Source organism: Molothrus ater, chromosome 17 (assembly GCF_012460135.2).
Source record: "Molothrus ater isolate BHLD 08-10-18 breed brown headed cowbird chromosome 17, BPBGC_Mater_1.1, whole genome shotgun sequence".
Lineage (NCBI taxonomy): Eukaryota > Metazoa > Chordata > Aves > Passeriformes > Icteridae > Molothrus > Molothrus ater.
This window is the reverse complement of record NC_050494.2, coordinates 5,994,107-6,019,290: the sequence shown is the minus strand read 5'-3', so window position 1 is coordinate 6,019,290 and position 25,184 is coordinate 5,994,107. Positions and strand designations below refer to the sequence as shown.

General features: G+C 56.7%; 1 protein-coding gene across 3 annotated transcripts in view; it reads right to left on the bottom strand.

Moving 5' to 3' along the window:
• Positions 1–3,053: 3,053 nt before the first annotated feature.
• Positions 3,054–25,184, bottom strand: part of SRC (SRC proto-oncogene, non-receptor tyrosine kinase) — a 28,574-nt gene continuing 6,443 nt past the window's right edge. Inside the window, exons 1-13 of one of the 3 annotated variants that reach the window (XM_036395692.2) lie at positions 19,203–19,276; positions 15,122–15,371; positions 14,430–14,529; positions 13,951–13,968; positions 10,562–10,660; positions 9,705–9,808; positions 8,417–8,566; positions 7,997–8,152; positions 7,655–7,834; positions 7,497–7,573; positions 6,969–7,122; positions 6,725–6,856; positions 3,054–6,286 (exon numbers count right to left, since the gene is read on the bottom strand). In XM_036395692.2, coding sequence (XP_036251585.1) covers positions 6,078–6,286; positions 6,725–6,856; positions 6,969–7,122; positions 7,497–7,573; positions 7,655–7,834; positions 7,997–8,152; positions 8,417–8,566; positions 9,705–9,808; positions 10,562–10,660; positions 13,951–13,968; positions 14,430–14,529; positions 15,122–15,362 — 1,620 coding nt within the window. In that variant the 5' untranslated portion in view covers positions 15,363–15,371; positions 19,203–19,276 and the 3' untranslated portion in view covers positions 3,054–6,077. Of the gene's footprint in view, positions 6,287–6,724; positions 6,857–6,968; positions 7,123–7,496; positions 7,574–7,654; positions 7,835–7,996; positions 8,153–8,416; positions 8,567–9,704; positions 9,809–10,561; positions 10,661–13,950; positions 13,969–14,429; positions 14,530–15,121; positions 15,372–19,202; positions 19,277–25,184 lie in introns of those variants that run through there. The other 2 variants (XM_036395693.2, XM_036395694.2) reach the window with 2 other exon arrangements.

Below are 25,184 nucleotides of genomic sequence, written 5' to 3'. Positions count from 1 at the left end.
AGCTGTGTCCTGGAAGCCACTAATCCCCAGCAACAGTAAAAGTGTCTGCTGGGTGCCCACGTGGTGTAAGCCCATGCCATGACACCACATCACCCCAGCCTGTTCCTCTGCTCAGGGCAGCCCAGCTGCCACCAGCCATCCAGGGGGACACATGTGCTGCTGTGAGCCCTTCCCCAGCCTTGGCCATGCAGACTATGGGGTCCAACAGCACCCAGAAGCACCTGAGAGTGTTAAAGGGTGTGGAGCTGAAACAGGCTTGGCTTTATCCCTTCTCTGAAGACCAGGTCCAAGTTAGAAAGAGTTCAGGACATATTTATTGTTTACATGACTAAAGAAAAGCATGTGCCACATCAAAAATAGATGTGACAGCTCTGTCACCTGTCAGGCTGAGGGAAGTCCCAGTAGCTGTCACATCAACTCAGGCATAAATAACAAATGGAAAGGAGAGGGGAGGGCACCCATTGCAAGCTGTGGCACAGCTGTGCTCTGAGCAACTTGTAAGTTTTAATGTATTTAAGCTAATGCACTGTGTTCTGTCAAGAGAACACTTCTGTTGCTCACTAGCCGAGTTGCACTTCACAGCAATTTAAATAAATGGTAGCCACCAAGCCAGACTGTGCTTTGGATGAGAGCAAGGCCTGGCTTTGTGCGTGGGGTTCAAGACAAGGTACAGCTGCAGGCTCCTGCCTTGTATGAAACCCAGCTCAAAAAAAAGCACTTCAAAAGAGGGAGGCTGCAGGACAGCTTTCAGTGGGGTAAGAAGCTTCCCACCCCTACTGCAGAGAAGGAGCACTCTTTGATGTGCACACAGCACTCTCCAGCACACTCTCTTACCCTCCCTTAGGGCCTGAGATACCATCTTCATTGTAAAGATAGAAAAGTAAAGCAACTTCGTCATGGTCAGACAGAAAGCCTCGGGCAGAAGGAGGAACCCAACCAAGTCTCACATCCCATGCTAATGCCTGCTTCATCCTTCTCCATAAAGAGACTGTGAAAAACCTGCCTGTGACTGCAGAACAGGTCAAACCCGATGGCTTCTGAAAAGCAGCATCACAGCTGCCCTGCCCGTGCACCACAGATGGGGCTGAGCCTGGACAGACACAGCCAGAGTGCTCAGCCAGGCGTTTGGCAGCTCCATGGGAAATGCTCACACGAGATGTCCTGCCCTCCTCTGCCAGAACACTGCGGTGGCTCTGTCCCTGGGCATCCTGGGGCACCTTGGGGGCTCTGTGTGGGGACACACAGCTGGGCAGCTGCTCCAGTGGCTCAAAGCAGTGGGATTTAGAACACAACCACTGCTGTGCTGGCCCCACTGAGCCTGGGCAGTGCCCACAAGTGTCACTTGACACTTTGGCACAGACTGAGTGTCATCACCTTGCTGAATTACAGAGTGTCCATCTGCCTGATGCTCCCTGGATACAGGAGCTGGAGCCTTAAGCTGTTCCTTTGTCTTTCCGTATGAGGGAGAGATCATTTTCTTTTCTAGGTCACATAACAGATCAGTGACACAGCAGGGTCAATAAAGGAAAAAAAAACAAAACAAAAGCCAGGTTCCAGTCCTTAGAGATGCAGCTTGGCTCAGGCAGTCCTTGGACTCGTGAGTAGACCCTTAGGGCCCAGGGGCTTTTCATACTCCTCCTCAACCCTTCTCAGGGAGAGGGAACACCCCCAGGATGAGCAGCTGGAATACCACAAGGCTTACCTTTTTCTTTAAGCTTTAGATCTGGCTGATATCTGTCTTAGTGCATCATCTTAGGGTCTGATACTTGGCAGCTGAGCTCCCCAGCAGTGCTCGGGGTGCAGGTAGGAGTCAGGCTGCTCTCCCAGCACCTGCCTCTCAGCCACGGATCTTGCTGGGTGATCAGTGCCCCCTGCATGGATTCTCTTCCTGCTCACCCTAAGACAAACCCACAGCATGGCCTTACAAACAGCAGCTGCCAGAGGAAAGAGGCTGATCCCATGGAGGAGCCATTAGGGCTGGAAGCACCCCCCAGTGGCTCAGGGAGGCAGCCGAGTCTGGAGGCACAGTCCCACTGACAATAGCATCAGCCTTGTCCCCTCATGCTGTCACCCAGGCTGGTCCAGCCAATCTCCTGAGCCAGGCAGACACAAACATCACTCAGGGTCACAGGTAGCCCTGCCCTGCAGCTTTTCTCTGCCACCAGGTGGTTTCCCAGCCGTGGGAGGTAAGCTACAGTCAGGTAAGGACTTCAGCCCTCCCCCCAGAGCCTGAAGATTACCCCTTGGCAAGAGGGCTTTGCTACTCTTCCAGCAAAGGCAAATCCTCTGGTAGTAGGGCAGGGAAGGACAGATGGCTCAGGTGCCACCCAGACCTGCTGCTGGAGGGGATGAGATCCAAGTGACAACAGGCTATGTCCTCTGAGGGAGCACATGCTGGCAGCCTCCTGTCCACCCCTTGTTACCAGTGAGTAACAGGCACTGTGGGAGCTCTGGTGGCACTGCCAGCAAAACCTGAGAGCCTGACACAGGGGGACAGTCCTGCTGTGAAGCAACCCTTTACTATAGCACCCTGCTCCTGCCCCAGGAGACCTTCTGCTGCATTAGGCTGTGGGAGAGACCCCAGCCCTCAGCACAACTCGGGATTTGCAGTTCAGGGCTGACCCTGTGTACTCAAAAGCATTTATCCTGTGGGAGCCAGGATCCATGTTCTTGGGGAGTGCTACCACTGAGCTTTGGGTAAGTGAAGGGGATGCTCAAGTCAAACAACAACTCATCCTCACCATTTTAGAGCCCATTGCCAACACAAACTGCACAGCACAGGACCCCCTTCTCCTCACTAGAGCTGCTCAGGGGCAGCCACAGCCCCACCCCAATGCCCTCTTAAAATGCTTCAGCTGCCACTGAGGCTGAGGACAACACAGGGAGAGGAGGAAGCACAGTGCCATAGGCAGGGCTTGGAAGTACTGAATCCAGTCCCCTCATCCCCTGCACACAAATCACCTCAGTTCCCTGCACCTTCCCAGAGGTCAGGCTGACAGCAATACCCTGGCCTGCCCCAGCAACCATCTCCTCATACAAAAGCTACACTTCGGTTTTGTGAGGTCTGTTTGTATTTAATTATCAAATAGCAAAGTATTTACATCAACGTTAGAGTTTCAAAGCATCTCCACCCCCCCACCACCCAAAAAGCTGGACCTTTTCAGGTTTTTTTCCAAAGTTATATTATTATCCAAAAAAAAAAGAAAAAAAAAAAAGCTAAATATTTTACTGAGACACCAAAAAAGGCAAGTGAGGAAGTGAGGGGAGCTGGGGAGAGAGACACAGATCCACACATTCTCTGCATAGTCAGTTGGAGATCTTACAAAAGACTGTGTAAAAAATGGTAACAGCAGAGGAGAATGACTTGTAGGGTTTTATGGGCCCCAGGAAGTCAAAGAGCATCCTTAGGTGCAGGCTCCCCTCTGGCGTTTATTGGCTTAAAAAGTAAATTGGCAGACAGAATGATGGAGGGGAAGCTCTGCATTCCCAGGTCATGCTGGCTGTGGTGGTGAGTCTGGTGACACCTGGTCCCACCACAAGCACTGCACAGACACATGCATGGACACACGGACATGTGGACACACAGCCTCATGGAGAAGGGCTTCTCTTACTGCCCTCTGCCCTGAAGTGTCCCCAGCACATCTCCTTCACCAGATCTTGCTGAAAGCCTGAGGGAATTCAGCCATGCTGGGCACCTGCTGCCTTTTGGGCAGAGCCAGAGGCTGCACTGGCCTTCCTGCCCTGCTGCACCCAAGGCCCTGCACGTGCCAGACAACCAAAGGCCAGACCTTAACACGTGTGCTTGCCTTCTCTCTTCCCAGCTTCCAGACCAAATCTGCCTTCCACATGTTACAGCTGTAAAAGGTTTCTCCCAGGGATAGGGATTTGTGTAATTCAGGCAGAGCTATGGCACAAGCTACCCCTTGGAACAGCCACCATGGGACAGGGTATCTGTGGCAGCTGCCCATCCCAAAAGGCTGCAAACATGGGAAGACCCAGAACACTGAGGTTTGGGGAGTCCCTGCCCAAAAGCAGAAATGCTAACACAGCAAACCTGCTAGGAAAGGAAGGGGGGGAGAAAAGGCTCCAACTCCCAAAATCATTAAAAAAAATTCATTATCCAGCTAGCATGTCCTCTCCATACTGCTGAAGAGCCTGTTCAAACTGATTTTAAAAGCTTTACTATTAAAAAAGGAGCCACCAAACAACCATGTACTTGGTTCATAAATAAGTGGCTGGGTCAAACCACACCAGGGCACTGTGGGAGTGATTGAGTGAGTGAGTGAGTGAGTGAGTGAGTGAGTGGCAGTGACTTGCCTGGGTCCTGCTCTGGTGGAGACCTGGGGCACGGGCTTTGGCCACCTCCTGCCCATGCTTGGCTCCCACCCAGCTTTTGTAGGACACTGGCACCATGGCAGGGGCTGGTGAGGGGTGGGTTGGGTCTGCTGCCTGCCAGGAGGCTGTGCCAGAGGCAAACACAATCCCAAAGGTGCTGGGGAGGCACAGAAAGCCTGAGGATTGAGGACACAGCCACTGGCTCCCCTCTCCAGGTCCCTCCCTCCAGCACCCCTGCCCCACAGCATCCCCCAATTCCCCAACCCTTTGTGCTCCAGGAGAGCATCTGAAGACCCCCAGGTCTCTCTGAGCAAGCGTCTCTGCGACCCAGGAGGTGAAGGAGTGAGGCTTTGTGAACCACCATGGTGAAGGCTTTCCAGCAGGGTACAGCCACAGGACAGGGAAAACTGACACATGCAATGAAGTCAAGGTCTGGGACGGTGCAGGGACCACTCAAGGGTTATGTACAAGCAGGTGCTGGGTGGGAGAGGGCAGGGGATGAGCCTTGCCTTGCCTACACAGGGATCAGCCCCACAGGGTGAGTGTGGGACAAAGCTGGGCAGGAATACCCACAGCTGAGACATGGCTGAGGCCTTTGGTAGCGAGCAGAGGGGAGATGAGGATGCAAATGTGGCACAGCACTTCCAGATGGGGGGGATGTGGCTGGGGATGCTGCATGGGGACTGCTGCCGGGAAGCTGAGACACAGTGGGTAGAGGGAAGGCAGCTAAAAACATACCAGGTGGACAGAACCATCTGTGAAAGTCGAGTACTTCCTCCAAAACATTCCCACACCCAGAACACGACGTGGGCCATGCACCCAAGCACCACAGTGGCACTGGATTTGGTGGCAGGGCCAGCCCAGGGGACTCTGCTGGTGGGAAAGCTGGTGGCAGAGCTGGGGAGGGTGGCTGGGGGGTACTTCCCAAGGGTCTGGCTGGAAGACCTGGAGCATGTGGAGGGGCAAAGCACAGCAGGGTGAGGGCTCTGCTGGTATCCCCAGTCCTGCTCCCCAGAGAGGCAAGATGTGTCCCTTGGGGGAACAGACATAGCTGGAAGATTTGATCGTGTGCTTGGGTGCTCCAATGGGACAGTGCTGCTCACCAGAGCCTGGAGCTGTCACATTTCACAGTCCCAGAACCCACCAGCCCTTAAGGTCATGGTGAGGCCAGAGGGACAACCAGTTCTGCTGTCATCCCATGCCACCACCACCCTGGCACATCACCCCATTCAAGCCAGCCTGGAATTGTGACATCCCTGTGGTAAAACATCTCTGCCAGCACCCTCAGGAGAGTGGGAGCCAAGAGGGAGGTGGTCGGGAGGGTCAAGGGGCAGGGAAATTTGTGCTGATTTAGAAAGGAGTTGCAGGAGACTGGGACCGTGTGTCTGAGGTGGGGTGATGCTGTCCCTCAAATCCTCCTGACTCACCCTAGAGCTGTGAGGGGGAAAGTCTCCCAAAACCCAAGTCTCTTGGCAGGAGATGCTCTGCTTGCCCTCCTGAGCTGGCTCTCTTGGTGCCCACAGGCTCCTCTCGCCAGCAGAACAGCGCCGCTTCGTTAAACACGGGCCACAAGTCTTAATGAGCGGTGGGGGAACCCAGGGGCTCCCCTGGCTGCATCTGGACACAGTGCCCTGTCCTGCTCCAGGGCTGCTCCACAAACACAGCCCCTCGCTGGGGAGGCCAACCCTCGGCGCCCCGCGCTGGGGACAGCAGTGTCCCTGGTGCCAGCAGGAGCCCTGTGTCTATAGGTTCTCTCCAGGCTGGTACTGGGGCTCTGTTGAGGTGAAGTAGTCCTCCAGGAAAGCCTGCAGGTACTCGAAGGTGGGTCTCTCCTCCGGGTCCTTCCGCCAGCACTGGCACATGAGGTCGTGCAGGGACTCGGGGCACTCGGGCGGGCAGGGCATGCGGTACCCCCGCTCCACCTGGTCCAGCACCTCCCTGTTCACCATCCCTGTGTGCAGCCAGAGGAGACATGGCACTGGTCAGAGCCAGGCCTGCACCCTGCCTGTCCCTGAGCAGAGCCAGGCCTGCACCCTGCCTGTCCCTGAGCAGAGCCAGGCCTGCACCCTGCCTGTCCCTGAGCAGAGCCAGGCCTGCACCCTGCCCGTCCCTGAGGGACACCAAGGGTGCTGTGCCAGGACCCACCTTAGGGGTAATCCCAGTGACTCAAGGAGAGAGGGACCCCTGGTATAGCAGTACTTGTCCCTGTCACCTTGCTCAGGGACTAGAGCAGGATAGGGTGGCTGGGATGCTGCATCCTGGCCAATATCTGCTCACCCCAGGATCCAACCTGGGAAGAGGCAGCTCAGGGGCAAGCACTGGGCATGGACAGCTGGTGTTGGGCACCACAGTGGGGATCGGGCCTCTGCCAGCAAGTGCCAGCCCTCACCTGGGTATGGCACTCTGCCCTTGGTGGTCAGCTCGGTCAAGAGGATGCCAAAGGACCAGACATCTGACTTGATGGTAAACCTTCCGTACAGAGCTGCTTCAGGGGCCGTCCACTTGATGGGGAACTTTGCACCTGGATGGAGAGGCAGAGTGAGGGGGTGCCTCCAGGGCCCCCCTTCTGGCTCCAGGCAAACACACCGTGGGACCAGTGGCCATTGCTCTGGCCAGCAGCCCTGGGCACGCACCTTGCCGAGCTGTGTACTCGTTGTCCTCGATGAGTCGTGCCAAGCCAAAATCAGCCACTTTGCACACCAGGTTCTCCCCCACCAGGATGTTGGCTGCCCGTAGGTCCCGGTGGACATAGTTCATCCTCTCCACATAGGCCATGCCAGATGCAATCTGTGGGGAGCAGCACGTGGGGCACTGTGGCTGACAGGATGGCACGAGGGTCCCCGGGGGAGAGCCTGCCACCACTGAGGGGAACAGGCCTGCAGTGGGACCCAGCTGAGGTGTGGGGAACACCAGCTGCTCAAGGAATGCCATGCAGACTTGGGTTTGCTGGCCAGGGAGAGCTGGCAGCAACAGGAGCAGGCAAAATGATGGTTCAGGAGTGCCACCCTGCTCTGGGCTGAGACCCAACACTGGCATCCACCCAAGTGAGGCTGCAGAGCACCCCACTGCCTGACTAGTGACAGCCACCACAGCCCAGTGACGGGCTCAGGCAACCAGTGTCCCCTCAAGGAATGAGGGAGGCCAGGGATGTGGAAACCCACCTGAGCAGCCATATCCACGAGCTGAGGCAGCCGCAGGTACTTGCCCATCTCACCCTTCAGGAAGTCCAGGAGGCTCCCTGTGAGGAAGACCATGGTGAGACCAGTCCAGAGGAGCAGGGCCCTTCAGCTGTCCCCCCCAGTGTCCCTCCACTGCTCACCCTTGCTCATGTACTCAGTGACAATGTAAATGGGCTCCTCTGACACCACAGCGTAGAGCTGAACCAGCTTCTCGTGTCGGAGCTTCTTCATCACCTGGGCCTCCTGCAGGAAGGCCTCTGGGGACATGGTGCCAGGCTTCAGTGTCTTGATGGCCACCCGGGTGGTGCCATTCCAGGTCCCTGTGGCACAGGACACACTACTCAGGACACACGTACGGGGCAGGGGGCTGTGTCCCTCCTGTGCTCCCCCACCCCAGCACCAGCTCCAGGCATCTGCCAGTGGCTGGGGACAGGATGCAGGTGGTGACAGGGAGGGGGCAGCAGGGTGGGAATGGTCCTTACCCATCCACACCTCTCCGAAGCAGCCCTGTCCCAGCTTGACCTCCAGCCGCAGCGACTCCCGGGGGATTTCCCAGGCATCCTTGGCAAGGCCTTGGGTCTGGGGCTTGGACGTGGGGCAGATGTTGGTGAGACGGTGGCACAGGCCATCAGCATGTTCTGGCACGGGAAGGGACAGCAGCAGGGTGACACCTGGGTACTTAGGCATGCGATGTCTTTACCCCACAGCTTTCCTGTAAACACCCTGGGGACCCAAACCCTCACCCTCTGCCCTGAACCCAGCTTTTCACCACAGTTCCCCACAGCTGCTTTGGTGTCCCCTGGTGCAGCAGTGACTTCCCAGCAGCACCCACCCTGCAGCAAGGGCAGGGACAGCACCCAGGGTGACCCCCAGAGCCCAGGGGGACCCACATGGCTACCCACTGGAGTAGTAGGCCACCAGCTGCTGCAGGCTGTTGAACTGGGTGCGGGAGGTGATGTAGAAGCCGCCGCTGTCCAGCTTGCGGATCTTGTAGTGCTTCACGTTGAGCCCCTTGGCGTTGTCAAAGTCAGACACAGAGAGGCAGTAGGCACCTGTGGGCACAACAGAGGGGCTGCAGGGGATGTGCCATGGGTGGGTGCTCCCCATGGGGTCCCACTGCAGGGCTGGGCATGGAGGTGCTGCCTTCACCCAAAAGCACAGGATGGGGAGCAGCTCCTGGCTGCACCAGCTGGCACCAGGTGCCAGGGAGGAATGGCACACATCCCCCAGCTACAGCCATGCCACACCATCACAACCTCCAGCTGCCCTCTGCTTGCACAGCAGCTCTACCAGCAGCCATCCTATGGGATGTGCTAACAAGGGGAGCGGAGCAGGCAGAGCCAGGCTGGGGGGAGCTGCTGACCAACAGCTCCTCAGTGTCTCAGAGAGGAGCTAAGGGGCTGGTGGGCCCAGTTCCCTCCTGCACAAGTCCCACCATAGGCTTCAGGAGCCTGGGTCTGCTCTGCCCACATGAGAACAATGTGGTGTTGCTGGGGCCACAGATAGCAGAGGGCAAGATTTATGCTGCTGCTTGAAGAAGCTGCTTCCATGAGAATAAAACAAATAGTGATAAGTTCAAGGCATAAAACCAGAAAGGAACATCAAAGAGCTTTTCCCAAAGGTGCATTTGGAGCCAAACTAAATCAGGTAAGAAACATCCTCAGGCAGTCAGACCTCAAAGATCACAACTCGCACTTTCAGAAGTGTCAGACTTGAAAGGACTAAAGTTCATCATTCCCTCAGCCTGGCTGCCCAGGCAGCATGTGTTCAAGATTCTGTCACTATACAGGGACCAGGAGAAAACAAAAAAAAAATCTAGTTGGGGGTGTACAAAATCCCAGCCAAATTAACCAACAACAAAACAACAAAACAGGAAAAGAGACCATCCTGCCTGGTGGTCTTGCCAGAGTTGGTGAGACCCCTGGCTTCCACCCTGCCATAAGCTGAACCACCTCTGAGAAGGGCATTCACTGGGTGGGCAGAGGTGGGAGAGAAGTGGCCACATCCCTCCAGCCCATGGGCTCAGTGGTGTAACAGTGCCTTTGGCACAGGCATGTCACTGGTGATGTGATGGCCACATCAGCATTGGCTCCCTGGAGACCAGCAGCAGACACTGAGGGGACTCAGGGTACCCCCCCACCCCCCAGAGAGGGTCTCCTCCAGGCCAGCAACCCCCCCAGCCCTGCTCACCTTTCGTGGTCTCGCTTTCCCGGACCAGGAAGGTCCCTCGGGGGTTTTCAGGGTTGAGCAGCAGCCGCTCGGACTCCCGGCGAGTGATCTTCCCAAAATACCACCTGCAGGACAAAGGCAGGGGCTCAGCCCCTGGCACCACCCCCCTCCACTGCCTGCCCAAGCAGGGGGCTCAGCCCTGACCTCCCACTGCAGGTTTGGGAGAGCAGGGGCTGTGTCTGGGCTTGGGCACCTCGGTGTGTGTCACATCCCCATACAGCCTGGGCTGGGCATCGCCTCCCTGCCAGAGGAGCTGGAACCTTCCTGCCACACCTTCAACTAGACCAGGTTACTCAAAGCCCCACCCAAACTGGCCTTGAACACTGCCAGGGATGGGGCAGCCACACTGGGCAGCCTGTGCCAGTGTCTCACCATCCAATGGGTAAAGAGTTTTTTCCTAACATCTAATCTAAATCTCCCCTCTTCTAGTTTAAAAACATTCCCCCTTATCCTTTCACAGGCCTCTCTGCCTGTGTAAAACACCTCACTCTTTTTTAGAATGCCCTTTAAGTTCTGGAAGGCTGCAATGAGATCTCCCTGGAGCCTTCTCTTCTCCAGGCTCTCCACAAAAACCAGAGCAAAAGCATCCACAGCCCTGCTATGCCACCACTCACCCCTCCACCATGCAAGCACGCTGCAGCACTGCACTATGGCCTTAAAGAGAGGCTGGTTTGCACATTCACAGGGGAAAACTAACAAAAAGGAAAAACCCAGAGGACTTGGAGGCTTCTCCCAGGAGCAGGGCAGGGGTGGAGGGGGAGTGCTCAGGGTGTGTTTGCTATCAGTTGTCTATAAACTGTCTAAAAGATGGCAATTACTCTTCAGCCTGGATGGAGTCTGAGGGCGCGACATAGTTACTGGGGATGTAGCCCGTCTGTCCTGTAGTGAGGGAATGAGCCAGCCACCAGTCACCTTCCCTGCAAGAGAACCAAAACACACTCAGTGTGGAGCCAGGAGCCCCCCAGCCAGCCCCTCACCCGCCCACAGGCATTGGGGCAGGATGAGCCAGCACAGAGCCCCACTGGGAAAAGGTGCAGCCCCACAGCCCCCAGCCCCACAGCCAGAGCCCAGCCAGGAGAGCTCCTGCTGCCAGCCCCTGCCCCTGGCTCTGTTTGGGTGAGCTCTCGCTCCTGGGGCCATCCATCCACATATGGAATGCTTTAAACCCGAATCAGGCAGGGCAGCCAGCAAGCCAAAACACCTTTAGAGCCACCTGAATGGGAAGGGTATCTGGCTGGAGGCTGGGGGCCACTCGGGGTCCTGGCAGCAGGGAGCAGCAGGCAAGGGGAGGGACAGGAAACGTGGAGAAGCAACAGAATGATGGCAGCAATTGAAAAAGGAACCAGGAAAACCCAAGGAGTTAGTTAAACACAGGCTGCAGAAAAGCAGCAGGACAGGGCTGAGGTTTGTGGTCTGTGGTGTCCAGCCTGGATGCAGCAGGATCTGTCCAGCCCGGGTGTCCCATTCACAGCCCCTGCAAGGCTGCAGCCCGACCCTGAGCCTCCTGCTGCCCCAGCAAGGGCTGTGCCTGCACAGCCACGAGTGAGGCTCCTTGTCCCTAAAAACCTGCAGCTGAGCCCCAGCCAGCCCTCCTGCCCCGGGCACAGTGGCCCCAGGCATGTCCCCAGGAGCTGGAGGGTGCTCTGCCCTCCTTCCCACCGGCTCCTGCTCCGGACGGGGCTGGAAAGGACAACAAATAGAGAACAACAAGAGCACGGCAGGAGGTGGCTTCCCCTTCCTGTGGACAGCAGGGCTTTTCCTCCCACCACCTGCATCTTCTTGCCCATCAAAGACAGCCTCTGAATTCATCCTGACCACAAGGGAGATGAGGCTACGGGAAAAGTGCAGATTCGTGGGAACAGCCCCGTAAGGATACAAGAACTTGGCAGGATAACCTCCACAAACAAGCTACAGAAAAACACCAATAACCTCAGCCACCACTACAAGGATCACCAGACCACATCCAGACCCATCCTGACCCTGCAGACGTGTAAACCTCCATCCTTGCTTCAGACTCACCAGCTGCTTGTGATCTGTGCTTTTCCCAGCTAAACCAGTGATGCTTCAAAGCACTGGAATAATCCAGACATGCCCCCAGCTCCCTGTGATGGTGTCACTTGGTGGGGATGGTGGGGACCTTCCAGGCATCTCTTCCTACTCACAGAGCTGGGCTCTGCCCCTGGAACAGCCTCACAGCAGCCCTGGATGACATTTTAGCTTCTTCCAGCCCCAGCACATCTTGTGGCAGGCAGCTTGTGCCCCTCAGCCAGGGCTGTTGCCCAAGTCACCTTTACTGAGGTGGCTCTGAAGGGGACAGGAGGCTGGTTGGGCTCCTTTCCCACAGGACCATAGTAAACATCTGCTTGAAAAATGCCCAGCTTTTGACTTGTGGCTTTATTCCAGCTTGGGCTGCAAGGCTACAAGCTGGGAATTCAGCAAAACAAACTATTCCAAAAATGTCTCAGTGGGGAAAAAAATAATAATAATCATCATCATCAAAACAAAGCATTTCAACAATTCCCTGCACAATCTTACCCAAAATATCCCACCACATCCCAGCTGGCTGCCTGCTGGCTGGGAGGAGACTTCTTCCCTCTGGAAATGGTACCACAAGAGCCTTTCTGCACTGGGTAGATTGGTAGGATGACCCAGAGCAGGGAGGTGAGCGATGTGGAGGCTTCTCATCTCTCCCTGAGCAACCCCAGCCCTGTCAGAGCAGCCAAAACCTGCTGCTACCCTGCAAAGCCACCCTGGCCACTGTGCCCAGCACCTGCCAGCCCTTCCTGGACTGAACCCAAGTGCTCTCCCTGCAGCTCCAGGGCACTGCCTGTCCTGCCAGGCAGACCAGAGGAAGGGGACATCACACATCTGTCTGTGGCTGTCCCCAGAGTGCAGCAGCCTGAGCTGTTCCCAGACTGTGTGAGCATCTCTGGGAGGTCATTGAGAAGAGTGATTCACCCCTGAGCACTGAACAAACTCCCAACTTCCTCCACCACCTCTCTCCCTGTGGACATCTCACCCACACAGGCACTGGGAAGGTTGGCAGCCACATCCTGTATCTTCCACCAAAGGACTGTGTCACCAAAAAAAGCCCTTTTGCTCCCCAGGGTGATGCAGAGCCCATCACAGACTGAGCCTTCCCTGTGACTGAGCCTTGGACAAATAGCAGTAAAGGGGAAAAAAAGTGTGGAAACCCCAGAACTGATAAAAGGTGAAAAGAAAAACCCCTCATATATGGCCTGATCTGGACCCCCACGGGCAAAGCTCACTTTGCAACAGCCAGAGAGCAGAACTCAAGCATGGGGCTCACACACTGCTGAGACTGAAAGTAAGAAGCACCAAAAATCCCAAATTCAGGCTTTTCCTGCAATGTTGAAACGCTGCACATCCCATACTTCATAGATGAAACAAATCATTAATAAACAGCACTGGAACAACGAGAACAAGGATCAGATTGAAAACATGTTTGTGCCACACTGCCCAAGCACTGCAGGAGAAATCTCACTCCTGGGATGTTCCCTTGTCTTTCCACCCTTTGACTTTGCTGTTTTGGGTGCCCAGGTTGGAAGGCAGCAGTGGAGGGGGAGCAGCAGCTGCAGACCCTCAGGACCCTGTGGCAGCTCCATAGCTGGGGACATTGGGGACATTGGCTCTGCCAGCCAGGCTCTGGACTGTGTGTGCCTCCTGACACGACAGAGCACACATGGGGTTAATACAGGATCATTTTCAGGAGCATCTTCCAGCTGGCCATGCTGCCCTGCACGTGATGGATGTGCTGTGGTACCCAGGATGGGGAGCAAACCAGGGGGTCAGACCCCTGAGGAAATACTTGAATCACCACTTGAGAGCCACTCATAAATATAAAAGTAAAATTAAATAATGCAAAAGAAAAATGCAAAGGGCAGGGGGGAGTGAAGAGCCAGCTGGAAAGAGAGTGCAGAGGGGAGCCACACATGGACAAGGAAAGGGGATGGGTTCCAAGCTCCCAGGTGCAGACACAGCTCTGGATGGAACATTTTCCCAGCATGGGAAGGGACTCCCTGCTCTGTTCTGGTCACTCAAAGAGGACAAATGCAACCAACCACAAAACCATCTGGAAACCATCTCCTCCCAGCCCTGCTCCATCCAACCTGCCCTCAAGTGGGCAGCAGACAGGCTTTGATCATTTAGGTCATTTATAATAACAGTAAGAATGTGCAATACACACCTGACATCCACTTTTCTCCTAAACGACAGCATGGAGGGAGAGAAAGAAGAGTCAAGAGAGAAGCTGAGACCAGAGGCAGCACACAAGCACAGGTAAAAGCACCCATGAAGCTGAGGGAGGTGTCCAGGCTAACAAGAGGCAGCTGAGCATGGATGGGGACAGGACTAGTCAGGATTGTGTTGGAGGGCACAGAATGGCTCTGTGGTGGCACAGAATGGCCAGCAAAGAGAGGACATGGCTTGGTGACAAGGCTGTGAGGCCACAGTCACCAGCAGCAGGGTGAGGAGGATGAGGAAGCAGGCAAATGACTGCTTTCAGTGTCAGTGTCCTTGGACAAGTCACCGTGTCCATGTGCATTTTGGCACATCCCTCTGAGCACCCACCCCTGGGGCAGCTGGTCCTGCCAGGCTGGGCTGGGGTTCCACAGGAGGGGCAGAAGTGACAGCTCACCCCGTGGGCTTGGCTGCAGGGACACTCACGTGTTGTTGACGATTTGCAGGCGCTCTCCTTTCTTGAAGGACAGGTCTGTTTCCGTGCGGGACTCGTAGTCGTAGAGGGCTACGAATGTGGTGACTCCCCCTGTGACAAAGAGCACTCAGGAGGGGCACAGCCACAGGGACACTCCCTCCCACCATCCTCCCACTGGCTGATAACACAGAGCTGCTTCTCCCCTAAGCCCAGAGTCCCTCAAAAACCCCAAACCCCAAGAAGCTGGACACAAACCTATAGGAATGTGCCCCCTGTTGACGGAGTGACAAAAATATCCTTTGTCCCCTTAAAAAGGAAATAAGCCCAGAAGTTTCACTCCTCAATTAGGTGAAAAGACATCTCATAGAACCTTGGGGAGTTCACCTCAAACTTAATGACAGCTAATTGGACAGAAGCCAAAAAGTCCCACCTAAGCAATTTACTAGAAAAAGAAGAGAACAAAGAAAATAATAACTTTTGTGAGGTGTTTTAGCAGGGGCAAGGACGTCTTGCACCTGGCTCGGTTTTTCTCAGTAAAGAGTTTTGTTATTTTGCCTTTTATTAAAACCTTTTTGTTTCCAACACTACCACAGAAGCCACCCTGCTGATTTTATGCCTTCTAAGGTAGCTGAGCTGGCTCGAGGAGCCCCACATTTCACAAACCCACCCGGACCCCACCCTGGCGAGCCCCAGCCCCACGGACCAGCCAGCGCCCCGGCGCGCTGCGGCGAGGTGACGGTGTCCGAGGTGTTGAAGCCCCCAAAGAGCTTGGATTCAGCAGCCATGGTGCCGAAGGAGCGGCTGGGGGTGCGGTGGGCGTCGGGGGCAGCCGCCTTGCTGGGTGTCTGCGAGGCTGGGAAACCCCCATGGTGGGTGTTCTCCGTGGGCTCCAGGCTGCGCCGCCGCTGGCTGGGGTCTTTGGGCTTGCTCTTGCTGCTCCCCATGGTCCCGGGCTGGAGGACACACAGAGGGCTTCTATTATCATCATCATCATCATCATCATCATCATCATCATCATCATTATTATTATTATCGTAATTATTATTGTTAAGAAGAAGAAGTTGTTTCCCAGGGCTCGAGTGACAGATGCCTGCCCACCAGGAAACGAAACAACCTCTGGAGTCAGTTCAAGCAGCAGCTGCTGGGCAGTCTGGCCATGCTGCCCTTGCCCTGGGATACCATTGCCCCTCATTAACATGGAGACACCTCCTGTGCGGCTGCAGCAGGCAGTGAAACAGCCAGGACATGGTTTGGGAGCAGACGGAAGCATGCTGAGCTGTGGGAGTGCAGAGCAAAGATGCTGAGTGTGGAATCTGGACCTGTGCTGAGACTGTGGCAGCTCTGGGGCCAGGCATCTGCCATGGGACACAGCTCAGTCCCCACGTGTTTCCTCCTACACACGAGTTTCTACCAGGATGGGGATTTAGTACTGAAGATGGACCTTTGAAGTCCAAAGCATGCAGCCAACAGGATAAAAGTTTAAATCAGGAGCAGTTTCAGGCAGTTTGCAGCTAAGGACCAAGGGATCTCGCTTTTATATATAGTGAAATAGTTTATATATAGCCTTCCTTTCCACTCAAGACCACACTCTATAAATACCTTCAAGGTAATGACATAAATGAAGGCAGGGAATTATTTGCAGTCTCTAAAGATGGCAGGATACCCAGCAGTGTCCTGAAGCTATGGCAGGAAATATTTAGGCTAGATCACGCATGGCAGGAGGGAAAAGGGAGGTGGAGACAAGCAGGGAGGAGAGTATCTCTGATAAGAAAACAAGCAGAGAAGCAGCAGAGGAGGCAGCTGCTGCCCACAGGGTGCAGACCTGGATGCAGTGAGGCTTTGGGAGGCCTCAGCCTCATCCAGCAGAGGGTTTTGAGCCCAGCTCTGGAGAGAAGCTCGGGCTGAGCCCCCAGAGCCATGTGCAGCCCCAGCAGCCTGCACAGCCCCAGTGTCACTGGGGCAAAGCCTTGGCTCTTGCTGTGGGAAAGCTGAGGGGTGCCAGGCACAAGCTGCTCCCTGTCCCCCTCAGCTCCCCTCCCACAGCAAGGGTTTGACTGATGATCAGGGCTCATTTCCCAAAAGACACAATTTCCATCTACTGCTTTCCAGCTCCCACACTGCACAGAGGACCAGCAGTGTCCTTGTGTGACCTGTGCCGGCAGGCTCAGATCCTGCCATGGTTTGGGAAATGTAATAAACTGGGGATTTTTGTGCTGGGTATGACTCCAGCAGCCACTCCAGCAGAGTGGGCAGCAGAGCTGTCCTTCCCCTGTGGATGCAGGTGATGAAGAGGGGCTATGCCTCTATCTGCACAGGACTCAGTCCACCCATACCTGTGCCAGGCTTTGGGGGTCTCAGAGCAAATAAAGGTCAAATAAAAGCTTTGGATTTGCAAATGGTCACTTCTGGCAATCCAGAGGCAGATCCTGCAGCCAAGGAGAAGGAGTTTGTCCCATAAATGCACTTTAAAAGCCTGTTGCAGTAGGGGAGAGCAAGACCTGAGGAGTGATGACAAGGAGCCCCCACCTCCCTGTCCCCAGCCAGCCCCTTGCTCACCTCTGCCCGGGGCTCTGGCACCCGCTGGGGCTCCCGGGATGCCAGTGGCAGTGCAGGGAGAAAAGTGGGAGCATGGCAGGGCTGTGACCGTGTGGCTTGTGACTCCCCACGGGACAGTGAGCAAGAGCAGAGCTGCTCAGAGTTTCCCCTGGAACCAGCACTTCCCCAGGCAGGAAAACACCCCAGCCAGGGTGGTGGATTTAGCAGCACTCTGGGGACACAAGTGTCCCCCAAGCACATTTTCTTAGCCTGGGTCAGAAAATTATTTATCAGTGTGCTGAGGAAATCAAGATATCAAATAGTAAATATGCCCAGAGATTAGGTAGAAGCAGAGCACAGAGAGGGGAGAGGGACTTCCCTAAATCAAGGGGGTCCTCACCTTCACACCTGTGAGCACAGGATGTGCAACTTCCAGCCATGTCCTGGCCAGGAACACCATGAACTGTGAGTTCATCCCTCCTCACACAGCAGTCTGGGCAGGGAGAGCTCCCACCCTGCACTGGGGTGCTGACCCTCCCAGGCAAGGGCTCTGCTGGATGTGCTGGTCACTGGGACACGATGCCCTGGCAGGGCTTTGGCTGCAAGAGCCAAAGATGGAGGAGGAGGAGGCAGGAGCCCACAGCTCTCTGGGGAAGGGGCTGCAGAGCCCCACTCCAAGCTCTCCTGTTGCTTTGCATCTCAATCTGCCTTCAATCTGGCCCATGCAAAATACAGGCTGGCAACCCCAAACTGTGCCCAGGGGCACTGGCAGCCTTGCACCATGACCATTCTGAGTCCCAGGTAACTCAGCCTACATGACCATGTGGCCTTAGCCCTGTGGCTCTCCACCTGTCCCCAGGGAGGAGAGGGGCCTGAGAAAACCCTTACAGCTCCCACACCCCCTTGGCAGCCGGAAAGGAAAGGGTGCAGATTCCCCTGGGAGAACACAGGGTTGTGCAAGAGCCTGGCAAAGGAGTGATTAATGACAGCAGGAATGTGCTGTGCACTCAGGTCCTCGGGAGGCACCAGCGAGAGACCCCCCTGCTTCTGGCACAGCTGACAATGAAAATCCCTCTGGAGTTAAAGGGCAGGGGAGGAAGTGTTGGTTGCTCCCAGCACACCCCAGCAGCATCACTGGGAGCTGTGGAACAGCAGCCAGACTGCAAAAAACACCCATTGCCAGGAGCTATGCTGTGTTTATGTCTAATAAATTTATGTCTAATAAATACAGCATTTCCACACGCAGCAGGCTGCAGGGAGGCTCAGCACCACCAGCACCCAGCCAGGGCAGCCTGGCTGATGCCCAGTGGGATTCTGCCCAGCTGCCGTGCTTTTCACAGCTGACAGTGCTGACACGGGGGGCTCAGCATCGCTCCCCATCATTCACCTTTCAGCAGAACTGCCCCTGTCCCCCTGCCAGGGCTTGTGCAGGGGGCTGGAGCACGGCCAGCACTGCCTGTGCTCGGCTTGAAGCTTTCCTGCAGCGGCAGGGATTAGCACCCCGGGCACGTCGCAGCCTGCAGGAACTCCCTGCCTTCCGCCTGGGGGGCAGCGCCAGCGGCACGGCACGAAGCACCACTGGCATGGGCTGAGAGCCCTCAGAACCACCGCTGGCATGGGCTGAGAGCCCTCAGAACCACCGCCAGCATGGGCTATGAGGACTCAGAACCAGCACTGGAATGGGCTGAGGGGCCTCGGAACCACCGGTGGTATGGGCTGTGAGCCCTCAGAACCACCGCCAGCATGGGCTGAGGGGCCTTGGAACCATCAATGGAATGGGCTGAGAGCCCTCAGAACCATCACCAGCATGGGCTGTGAGGCCTCAGAACCACCGCCGGCATGGGCTGTGAGGCCTTAGAACCAGCACCAGAAGGGGCCTCAGGGCCTCGGAACCATCACTGGCATGGGCTGTGGGGTTCAGAACCACCATCGGCATGGGCTGTGAGGCCTTGGAACCATCACCAGCATGGGCTGAGGGGCCTCGGAACCACCACCGGCATGGGCTGAGGGGCCTCAGAACCACCATCGGCATGGGCTGAGGGGCCTCGGAACCACCACTGGCATGGGCTGCGAGGCATCAGCTCCACCAGGAGCACTGTGGAGGGCCGTGCCTTCCGCACCTGCAGCCAGCCCCAGCCCGCCCGGGATGCTCCAGGATGCTGTGGCTGTGGCACAGCACGCAGTGCCGCCGCTGTGAGCCCCCCAGAAGGTGAAGCTGCCCGGTGCCCAGGCCATCGGTGATGTCTTACCGGTGCTTTCGGCTACAGCCTGGCCGCGGGGTGGGGAGGTGCTGCCAGAGAACTCAGCTCAGCTCCCGCTGCAGCCTGCGAGGAGAGGGAGCGTCAGCACCGCGGCAGCCCCGACACCCTCTCCCGCCACGCCACGGTTCAGTGCCCAGGGCTGCCTTCATCCTCCTCCTCCTCCTCCTCGCCATCCCTCTGGCGAGCTCACACCGCTCACTCTGATCTCTGCTGTGTGAAGAGGGGATGATTCTCTGCTCCACTTCATCAACCCCACTGGGGATGGGAAAGCAGGCGGCTGGAGCCACCCCAAGCCATGTCCCAGAGTGGAAGGGGAGCAGAGGCACCCCCAGCCCAGCAAGGGATTTTTCAGGGGAAAAGCAAAGCCAGTTCCTCCAGACACACCAGCATTTCCAGCCCTGCTGCTCCATCTCTGGACAGCCACGACCTGTGGCAGGGCATGGTCGGCCACCAAGCAGAGACCTCGTCCCCCGGGATGAGTCATCTGCTCCAACAGCTGAGACAAATGCTACGGCACAAACTGAGCACAAGGTATGGGAGCAACCTGTGCTGCTCAAGCCCTGGCTCATCCAGAAAAGCGTGCTTTAGCTAAATTTTTCAAAAAGGACGGTTTTCTGTCACAAGCCTGCGTGATGGGGGGACCCCAGTCAGCAGCAGCAGCTCGGGGCAGAGCTGCAGGTGGAAAGCAGAGCTGCAGGTGGAAAGCAGAGCAGGACATGGCCCCGCAGAGCCAGGGCAGCCCCTCACCTGGCTTTGCCACTCTTTCCCAGTGCCAGCTCCTGCAGGAACTGCTCCTTCTTCTCCTACAGAAAGGAAATTCTCTCTCCAACCAGCCCTGCTCACCCAGCGCTGGGCAGAGGCTTCAGCCACCACCGAGGGGCTCCTGCTCCTGCACAGAGGGGATTCAGACCCTACTTCAAGGCCCCAAGCAGTATCCCACCAGGCTCCTGTCCCAGCTGGAGCCCCGGTTTCACACCTGATCCAAGGGCAACATCCCGGATTTCACACCTCATATAAAGGGAATATCCCAGTGTCTGCATGCAGGGGCCGTGCCGCACCGCAGGTTTGTTTTCATGGCCTCCCCTTCCCCTTACTAATAAGTTTTGTCACTATTTTTAGTGCATTTGATTAGGATAATGAGTGGGAGCTGACTGACAGCTCTTTAAGACGTTGAATGGTTTGTAATTTGTACTTGACAAATACTGGCTGGCAATGATTGCACAGCGGGATGCAGGGGGGAAGCTGCAGCCCCAACTCCAGGCTGCAGCACATACAAATAAAGCTGTGCCGTGTACACACGTGGTGCCCTGTCCCTGCCCCCCGGGCACACTGTGACACGGGCCACAACAATAATTTACCCCCAAAAAAGCCACGAGGAAAATCCAAATATGCCTCAGCCTGGGTCAGCCTTGTGCCAGAGCCGCAAGGTACCAGGTCTGCTGATGGGGAAGAGCCGGTCCCTGGGTGAATGGACGCACTAGCAACCTCATGCTGAGAGATTTGCCTGTTTGGTGGCTGAAAGTGGCTGCTGTGGCAGCGGTCTGGCACTCCCTGGCACATCTGGCACGACCTGGCACTGCCCTGCTGCTGGCTTGGCAGTGGGGCTGCCATCCTCACCAGCACATCACTGGCACAGCCACAGCCAGGCTCAGAGAACACCAGCACTGCCATCCCCACCGATCGCCTGTGCTGCTGGCTCTGCATTTGGGGTCTTCCCTGCCTCCATTCCTCCCTCGACAGAGGGGAGGGTGCCAGGGATGAGCAACTTGCCCGGGGCAGAGGCCGCAGCAAGGAGAGGCCAGCCCAGTCCTACCCTCTCCAAAAGCAATTAAAAATGAAGCACACTCGGCTGCACAGCTCAGCTCGGATCAGATCACGGTACGCGAGGCAGCGGCATCCCCGTCCCCCGCTGCCGGCGCTGGAAATGCCACCTGACCGCCCAACACCCACGCTCCGGGCTGTCTCCCCCCAGAAAATTCACTGGCAAGCTGGGTGGCAGGAAAAGGCTCCATCCTCTGCCCTACCTCCCCGAGGAGAGATGCTCTGGCAGCGAGGGGAAGCGGCAGCTCCGCGGCGAGTCCCGCTCCGGCTGCTTTCCTGCTTTCCTGGATCGCCCAAGGATACAATGGCCGTGGTACGGGCAGGCTGACAGCGCAGGGGAAGCGATCTTATCGCCTTCGCAAAGACACTAACAAAAGACACTGATTGGGAGCAGACAAAACACGGCAGAGGCAGAAACCTTGGGAAATGCCGCGACAAGCTGGGGCCCAGCACCAGACACCCGAGCTTTGGGGAGGGAAACAAACATCTCCGGCAATAAAGGCGCTGTCCTTGGAGCTGCTCCAGAGCCGGGGGTGCTGAGCAGCACTGCCCGCAGCAGGGTGGGGGTGCTGGGGACAGGGGGCGAGGGGCTGGGAGCACCAGCACCCAGCCCCTGATGGAGGGAGACGAGCTGAGCCGTGTCCTCAGCTCGCAGAGCCCCGGTGAGATTAATCACGGCAACTGTCTCACACCAGACTGAAAAATGAAGCGTGCGGGACGGCGGGCGAGACAAAGCAGCCTGGCGGCACCCAGCCCATGGCAGCCGGCACCGGGGACAGGGAGAGGCACAGAGCAGAGGTCCCGAACACACCCAGCCCCTCCATCCCTTTGGCACACAACCAGCCCCCTTCCAGCCAGGGCAGGGCCAGCCGGGGCAGATCCGTGCAGGATCAATGGAAGCTGCCCGCAAGGGGGGCATTAAACCAGAGGTCTCAGGCTGGAGGCAACCGAAGGGCACTTTGCCACCCTCCCCGTACTGCTGCTTGGGGGGCACGAAGTGGCAGCAGTGCTGCCCCTGCCAGCGTGGCCCCCAGAGAGTGGGGTCAGTGCTGTGGGTGAAATCCCAGCTTGGTCAGTGCTGCCATTACCACGGCATCGAGGTGGTCTTTTAATCATCGAGGAGTCTTTTAGTCATCTTAAGGTGGCACCCTGTCCCCTTCCCTGCTTTGCTCTCTGCTCCCTCCCCACATTTCAGTGCATGCACAGCCCCGGATATGCTCACAGAACAGTTTCCCCCTCTGTCCCAGGGGATGCTCCTGGTTTTGCCCTTTCCCACGGCAAGCATCACAGCTGGGGGCCAGCGAGCAGCAGCACAGCCCCCGTGCTTTGGGGACAGCCTGGCTGCCCTGGCCCAGCCCACCATCCCCTCTGCCACCTGAATACACAGTCACTGTGTCCAGCCAGTGACAATTCCTGTCCCCTGTCCCTGCCATCAGGCTTTGCTCAGTACAGGACAGGGAACACAGGCTTGTCTCTGCCAGGCTGGGACCAGGCTGACTGCAATGCGTCCCAGGAGCTGTGAAAAGGGGGAGCTGCTGCCCCAGCCCCAAAGTGGGGTGTGATGCTGCAGACCCTGTCCCTGCCTGGCTGATGCAGTGAGGACATGTCTGGCTTGTGCCTGCAGCCCTTCTCCTCCACAAGGACACTCATTTCTCACCTGCACTGATTCCTAAAACAGGAGGAACAATGCAGGGATGCTCACTTCATCCCTCAGCTCCAGCCAGGAGCAGCCACAGGCAGGTGTCCTCAGTCCTGATCTCTGCTTCACCCAGTAACAGCATGATGAAGGCATCTGAGCCAAGGCAGGCCAGCCTTCCCCTGGCTCCCCCAGCTGATGGAGAGCTCTTCCAGATGAAAGAATGGCTGGAGTAGGGAGGGCAGTGCAGCTGCTGTGCAGGGGCCCAGCACAGATATAAGTTCCAACACACTCCCCACAGATATGAGTCCCAACTCCTCCTCTCTGGCCCTGTCAACTCCCGTTAAAATTAAGACCATCTTAATTAAAGCTCCTCAGCCCAAGACAGCAGAGGCCAGTGCTTCATAAGAGGGGAAAGGATAATTAGATCAACCATCCAAATTCACTCCCCCTAAGCATGGGGGAGAGCACAGTCAGGAGCGATGCAAAACGCCTCCAAAAAGACATGTCAAAACAGGGAGTTGAAAAGACCAAAACAAACCCTGAGAAGCACACAAGCACATTCTGCATGTTCATGTGGCCAAGAAACTGGGAAACTCCAAGCAAGCACACTGTGAGCATGTAGGGAGCTTGAGCCCTCCCAGCCATCACAGGGTCAGCCCCTCCACGGGCAGATTTTGGCTTGCTGGGGTGATGGGCAGTGGCTCAGTGGCACAGAGAGCTGCAGGCTGTGCCCCCCCTGCCCCCACAGCAGCCCAAAACCAGACAAAGGCAGGGGCATCCTGACACTGGACACCCCCAAGCACCATCCTGCATAAAGCCACAAGTCTTATCTCCCTGAAACCATGCAAGCAGCTGGATGCAGGAAGCAGAATGTGCTGCAAGTTGTGCTTGCTGGTGCTGAGCTGAGCACTCAGTTTTAAGCCTTTTCTCCACTGAGAGATGTGAGAAGGGAAGGTGGCCATTGCCACACCTTGTCACATCCTTGTCACTGTGCTGCAGCAGGCCTGGGGACCAACAGGGACCATCTTTGGATCTGTCAGTGTGTGGGTGCATCCTTTCTGCACTGTAGGGGCATCCAACAACTACAGAAGGGAACACAAAGCTTTCTCACCCTGAGAGTGGTCCAGCACAGGCACAGGGGCTGGAGGGGTGGTGGGATCCCCAGCAGGAGATGCTCAGAGCTGGCTGGGTGCTGTGCAGCCTGACTGTGCTCTGGGTCAGAGCAGGGATGCCTCCCAGTACCTCCCAGCCTGACTCAAGTCTGCACTTCCAGCATTCCCATCAGGACACCAGCCAAAGCCAGGAATTGCCCAACCAGCTCCAGCAAATGCTTTCCAAGGCACACAAAGCCCTTGGCCTGCATTAACCTGAGCTGGCTTCTCCCAGGCAGGTGATGAGGGCACCACTCTCCTCCTGCCAAGTCCGGGAGAAGGAAACCGAAAGGAAATGCTTCCAAGGGCAGGAGTGCCCGTGGGGCTGGGAAGAGACAATGCTAGGCAGGGAAACTCTGATGTCAAGCTGGAATGGCACTGGGAGCTGCAGCTCTTGGCTACCAGGACTGCCTGGAGCCACGGGACAATGCTTCCCCAAAACAGCCCTGTGGCTCAGCACTCCTCAAAATGTGCCCTTTTAACACTGGCCCCTGGGCATGCTGGCACCTCTGAGCTCCCACTGCCAGCCACTTAACTCTTCAGTTTCCCATGGCCCATCCCAGCCCTGCTGTTCCCATCCTCCTCCAGGCAAAGAACCAGGACAAGGGACTGATCCCACTGGAGGGGGTGATGGAGACCTGGTGACACGAGCTAGCCCTTGGAGGAGGAGGGGTGATTTCTGTTCCCCATTTCTGCAGCGCCTCTCCCTGCAGCACAGGCAGCCTCAGGCTCCAGGAAATGTGCTTTCCTTCTGCTTTCTGGAAGTGCACATCCACCCTGGGGGCTGTCAGGGGATGGCTGTGGCAGCACCCAGCCCACCCCGTGCCCTGCCCAGCTCCTGGGGAAGGGGCAGGTGGCAGCAGGAGGCTGCTGTGACTCACAGGTGTCTCAGATCCGGATAAAACAGTGGCTGTAGGGCTGACACACCCATTCTGACCTGGGCAAGACATCAGTGCAGGCAGGCAGCAAATCTCCAGGGCAGGGGGAGGAAGGGGGCAAGGAACGCAGGAGGCAGAAAAGCTCCACATCTGAGCAAGTTACAACCACCCCTGGCCACGCTGGCGTCACTGCTAAAACATTTCCACTTTCAGAGAAACCAGCCCATCCAGTCCAGCCAGGCAAGGAGCTCCCAGGGCTCCGCTGGCCCTCCAGGACCACAGCCAGAGCCCCATCAGCCCTGCTGAGGGGTCCTGTAGGACCCCCATGGCAGGAAACCTCCCACAGCCCTCCTGACATGGAACAGGAACCGAAACACTCTTGGGGAAAAAAAGGAAAAATGCTGGGAGGGTTTGTGGGTATGTGCACCCATGGGGCTGGGAATTGCCCCTCTCCCAGCTGGAGACTTGGCAGGACACCTGC